This window comes from Chenopodium album, chromosome 21 (genome assembly GCF_948465745.1).
Source record: "Chenopodium album chromosome 21, dcCheAlbu1.1, whole genome shotgun sequence".
Lineage (NCBI taxonomy): Eukaryota > Viridiplantae > Streptophyta > Magnoliopsida > Caryophyllales > Amaranthaceae > Chenopodium > Chenopodium album.
This window is the reverse complement of record NC_137854.1, coordinates 11,400,462-11,406,730: the sequence shown is the minus strand read 5'-3', so window position 1 is coordinate 11,406,730 and position 6,269 is coordinate 11,400,462. Positions and strand designations below refer to the sequence as shown.

Genomic DNA, 6,269 nt, shown 5'->3' with positions numbered 1-6,269 from the left:
TGCAAAATGAGGCATTTCCGACTATTTTTTTTTCCAATTTTGACCTCAAATTGGACCCGTCGTAGGACCAAAATACCCCCTAAATCTATGAAGAACATGTTTTGTGCATGAAAATATTGAACAATTTTTTTTTAAATTGTTAGATTCAAAAGTTTTCTTAACTGTAGAAGGTAAAAAAAACAATTTTCAGAAGTAAATTTGGTTGTAAAATAAATTTCCCACCAAATCTAAAAGTTTTGATGGTAAAATACAATTTCTTGATTTTGTTTGATGATAAAAGTCAAAAAATAAAAAAAATATTAAAAGAAATATATAATAAATTCATGCCTAATATATAGTGTTTATTTTCTTAAAAGGAAGGTGTAAGATATAGGAAGCGCTAAGAATAAGTTTTTTATTTTTTACGTTACCTACCAAAAAAAAAACCACCTTTTTTTCCCAAATCCTCCTTAATGACATCATAGTGGGCCCTGTATCAATTTTTCTTCTCTCATCCTTCTAAGAAATTAGTATAATGAAGTAATTAAGTAAAATATCGGCAGTTTCCTCAACAAAAAAAAAAAAAAAAAAAAAAAAAAACAAAAAAAAAAAAAAAAATAAATAAATAAATAAATAAATAAAAATAAAAAAGGGTAAAATATAGGCAAGCAGCCAAGATTCAAATCAATCAATTAACCTATACTAAAAGTGAACCTAAAATGACACTTGTCACAATGTCATTAACAATTTTCCCACCTATTTTACTTTCTGTTTTTAAGAAGATTCTTTAAGGAAATTATTTTATAATAATGAAAAATATCTTTCTTCCAGTTAAAATTCTTAACAATAATAACTCTCCATATAAACCCAACTAATATATTTTTATATTTACTTTTGAATTAATATTATGTGTATAATTTTTTTATAAAATTCAATACAATAATAACTCTTTAAAAAATTAATAACAACCGTGCATTGCACGGGATTTAAACTAGTTAGTACTATATTACAATATACAACCAACAATAAATTAACATCTTACAAAGATTTGTAGTTTTTAAACAATGAATGAAGTTGTTAGGTACTTAAGATATTAAATGTATAACATAACCGATGTAAAGATGTTTAGGCATTATAAGAGATCAATTCATTTATTAAGGATTGCATGTTTGAATATGACGACCCACCGTCCTCAAAAGCCGTTATTGCCAATTCTTTCATCTTCTTTGCCCTATTTCTTATCTCTAAAGCCTCTTCACCCACCATAACTTTTCTTATAGCCTCCTTTATATCTTCACGTTTCACAGTCCCCTCCACCACTCTGTTCCATTGCTTAGCTCCCACACTAACACCAATCTTTAATATCTCTGTCACCAACTTTTCATTATAAAACTGTTCGGCAAATACTGGCCAAGTTACCATAGGAACTCCACATGACACGCCTTCTAAAGTCGAGTTCCATCCACAATGTGTCACAAATGCTCCTATAGCTTCGTGGTCCAAAATTAACACTTGAGGTGCCCAACCCCATATAATTAGTCCTTTTCCTTCCATCCTCTTTTCAAATTCGTGCGGTAACCACTCATTTTTCTCCTCCTCTCCATTCACATAATTGTTTCTCCTCACCACCCAAATAAAATCTTGATTGGAATCTTCTAGGCCCATTGCAATCTCTTGGAGTTGCAAGGTTGAGACTTCTGCTAAGCTACCAAAGCTAATATAAACAACTGATCTAGGCTTCTTTGAATCAAGCCACTCGAGGCACTCATGCTCATTAATAGAAGAATCCTTACCCCTTTGGAACTTAGCTTCTTTTCCGTGGTTGCATAGTGAAAGAGGACCTATATGCCATGCCCTCCTACCCATTACTTTTTTATAATACTCCGCGTAATCAGGCTCTAGCTCATAAAAGCTATTTATAATAAACCCAAAGCTCCTCTCCTCAGCATCCTTAGCACGAACCAATATCCTCATCCATTCATCATTTATCTGCTTATCTCCTAGCCCTCTTATGGATGTTGGTAATTCAGATAGTGTAAGCTTTATCTCATGAGGAAAGTGGGGGACGACGAATTCCTCCTCATCGGACAAAACTTGTTTGTAAGGCTCATACTTAATAAGTGCATCCATTAAACATTGTGAAAAGTAATTAGTGCCGTGAAATACTAACCTCGGTATATTAAATTTGGCTGCAACATCAGTAGCAAAAGGAAACAGCATATCAGCAACTAGGCAATTAGGCTTGTATTTCTCTATTACTTTCTCTAGTGATTCTTGTAGCACATCGGTGGCCTTTAATAATCTCAAAGCCATTTCATCTGAAGTGAATTGCTCAAAGTTTTCGACTCCCTCAGGAAAGCCAGCTTCTTTAGTATCAAATGGGATGACTTCAACATCAATTGGGGGACCAATATTTTTATAACTTTCTAGTGGTCTTGTGAAGGTTGGTGCATTATAAGGAGTTGTGACTATGGTAGCTTTGACGTGGTGCGTTGCGAAAACTTTAGCCATGTCTAAGATTGGGATCATATGGCCAGCGGCCATAAGTGGAAAGAAGACTATATGAAGCCTTTGTGATTCTTGAGCAACCATTTTTATTTTATTTGAAGCTAGGGTTTATGTTCTTAGATTATGTTAATATGTTATAGAGCTATATATAAAACGAAAGAAAGCATGTATGTACATTCTTATGCTTATGTCACTCCAAAAGTCAGCATATTTGTTTGCATGCTCATTTTTGGATGCATACTCTGCTTTAATATATGGTTTTGAATAAAGATTGAACCACAAGTTGGTGTTTTCTAGCAGTTCTTGATAATCTTGGAAACGAACTTACGGTCATAATGAGTCTTACATATGGGGAAAAAAACAAAAACTTAAAGACCTGTGTTATTTTCACCCTAATTTCGCTAATGATAAATAAAAGTCATTAAGTTAAAAGGACATTTTGTGAAAAACTATCTTATAAAACATTTTTTTTGCTAGAAACTACCTAATAAAAAAAATATTGTAATAAACTACCTTATAAAAGGGTAAATGTTGTAAGAAACTATCCATGGTCAAAAAGTCATCGTTGACTTATATTTCCCGGCTTTGATCACACGACGTGCCAGTTAAGAAAAAAGGAGGGAAAGGTTGAATTAAAATTCACGTGATCGGCACGTGATGTGGTCAACGCCGGAAAATGAAAGTCAATGGTGACTTTTTGACCAATGGTAGTCTCTTACAACATTTATTTTTTTATAAGGTAGTTTCTTATAATATTTTTTTATTAGGTAGTTTCTTGCAAAAAAAAAATGGTTTATAAGGTACTTTTTCACAAAATATCAGTTAAAATTAGGGTTACTATAGCATACCTTCAACTGATAATAATATTAAAGGTCACACAAGTTTTAATAAATGTCACTATATTAAAATTACTATCACTATATTTAAAATATTGTATCCTTTGTTACGCACGTATAGACTAGGGATAGATACAAGATTTTTCCCTATGTCAGGATTCTTATCTCATAATTAAGCTTCTTCACCCACCATAATTCTTCTTATAGCTTTCTTTATATCTGCTTATTTTACATTCTCCACTATTCTATTCCATTTCTTAGCATCAATAGCAACTAACCCCGGTCCTAAAAACTTGAGTTATAAGCATAGGAACCTCACATGATATCCCCTTCAATGTCAAACTCCACACACAATGACACGAATTCTCCGATTGCTTCGTGGACTCGTGGTCCAAATTTACATTTGAGGTGCCTATCCGCTTACGAATAACATTTGCACAAATTCGTGTAACATTTGCACCCGTGATATGCACTACATGCAATATTGCAATGGGTGGGCCCATAAGCACATAATTTTGTGGCATATTGTTTTTTGTCTCATGAATCAGGAGTCCCATCTTTGACTTCTTGTTGTAATAACATATATAGTCCATAATAAGGAATAGTACTGTATTTTGACTGTTACTAAGTTTGGAAATTCTAAGGCACTATTCGCACATTATTATTTGTTAACCATTTGTGATTTAACTAAACAGAGTATTTATTTGTTAAGCCACATATAATGTATAGCGAATGCTGAATGGGCTTATGTTATGAGCCCGTATCTCTTATTAGGTTGTAATGTTGTATATATACTTGTCTATACTCACTCTAATACGAAATACATAACACTATTCTCTCAATTCTTGATATTGTAATTCTTGACATTATCGGTTCTCAGTTCTCATTTAGTTTATTATGCAGGTATGTAAAAGCTTACTTCGATATTGCATTTTTAAGTCATATACCCACAACAATATATGTAATAAAGTATATACTTTCTCCATTTTATTTAATACTTGCCGCTACGATTTACTCTTTGATAAACAGGCCTAGGCCATACTCGTCATAAATGTCTAATTAATACGACCAAGAAAGTTCCACCTAGGGGTGAACATAGTCTAGTTTGGTGCGGTTTGATCTCAAACCAATCCAAACCGCAAAATACGGTTTGTTCAACTTTTCAAACCAAACCAAACCATATTAGTATTGAAACCGGACCAAATGCAGTTTGGTTTGCGGTTTATGATGAGATGACATTTTTCCTAAAAATTGCCAAATTATACTTAATTAATTAATAATAAAGTTTAAATAATTGCCAAAGGGAATAAATTATACTACAAAATTACAATAAAATACCAATCAACTAATCAAGTGAACAATCAATTGATCATCATAAATTCTACATTTATCAATATATATATATATATATATATATATATATATATATATATATATATATATATATATATATATATATATATATATATATATATATGTATATATATATGTATATATAATAATAATAATAATAATAATAATAATAATAATAATAATAATAATAATAATATAATAATTAATTTGTATTATAAAATAAGAGAGAGAGGAAAGGGAGAATATAAGAGAGAGATAGATATGCAATTGTGTTGTCTATATTCATCCATTTCATGACCATCTATATATATACAAGATGTGAACATTGTAACTTATATGGACAATGAACAATCCATTCATGAGAGGGTTAATGTGGAATAATGACAAAGGAGGGGTACAACGATGCTATTAAAACCATACTTAAGGTAGTCATAAAAAGATAATTACAAGCTATAATGACCATCCATTATTAACATATTTTATAACAATTTGATATAATTTATAATAATTAATTTTTTTATTTAAATATTACAATACGGATTGGTTTACGATTTGGTTTGGTTTATAACTTTTAAAAAAACAAACCAAATCAAAAATCATATTTACAAAAAATTCGAAACCAAACCGTAATTTTATAAATCGTAAACCAAACAAAATCGCTAAAATACGGTTTGGTCTAATTTGGTTACGATTCAGACCAAACTGTATAGTTCCACCTTGAAATCATATGGCGATGAGAGCAATAGCCCCTTAGCCTTATAAAATGGACACGACTTTCTCTTTTCTCCAATGTGGGATACACATCCCAATATTTTTCTTCACTTTTATACTCTTTTAATGTGAGACATCACTTTTACTTACATGTGAGTTTTCTCATGGACTCAACACTCTTACACTACTTATTTGCTTCACTTCGACTAACAGCATCGATGATTTATAGCTAAGAGAAATCACAGCCATGTCAAACCTTGTTATATTTGTATCGATTTATAGCATTTTAATATCAAATGTTTATAGTTTTTACATATTATAGATACTTAAAGATATTATTAATTAAAATAATATATATATATATATATATATATATCAACAAACCTGAAAAGAAATACTCGGACTTGCTGATTAAAGATCCACGTTCACTTCAACTAATTCATGAGAACATGCCTTGAATTCCATGATAAAAAATAGTGGAGTACGTATTTTGTGGAAAAAGAAGTAAAATGAGTTCCTATTCTCCATTTCTTTATAGTTGCAACACACAATTCATCACAGCATTTAAGAAAAGTAGACCTCACATGATATAATACACTTAAAATGAGGTTAAAAGATTGTTAGGAGGATAATCAAGGGGGCCATGTGCTTTAAGTAAAGATAAAGTACAATTTTCACCACTAAAACCTTCCTTTTATAGTGTGTTGCAACTATTATAACATTTTCATTTTAGGAAAGTGTTGCAACTATAAAAAAAACAGAGAAAGTAGAAGTATGTGAGTTGGAACTCGTGTATCATCTTGTGTTTATGAAAAAGTTACAAGTGTAATGTTTTTGCATAAGAAAAAAAATATAGTAGTAAGTTTTAGAAATATAAAGATA

The 6,269-nt window shown here is 30.8% G+C and overlaps 1 protein-coding gene across 1 annotated transcript; it reads right to left on the bottom strand.

Annotated features, from left to right (window-relative positions):
* Window positions 1-1,103: 1,103 nt before the first annotated feature.
* On the bottom strand, window positions 1,104-2,571 carry LOC145600366 (scopoletin glucosyltransferase-like). Its single transcript, XM_081656269.1, has one exon. It carries the CDS (start codon window positions 2,569-2,571, stop codon window positions 1,105-1,107), a length of 1,467 nt encoding a protein of 488 aa, XP_081512395.1. The 3' UTR covers window position 1,104.
* Between the last annotated feature and the right edge of the window lie 3,698 nt (window positions 2,572-6,269).

Coding starts and splice junctions, on each gene's coding strand:
- LOC145600366 (XM_081656269.1), bottom strand. CDS start 2,571: ATGGTTGCTCAAGAATCACAAAGGCTTCATATAGTCTTCTTTCCACTT.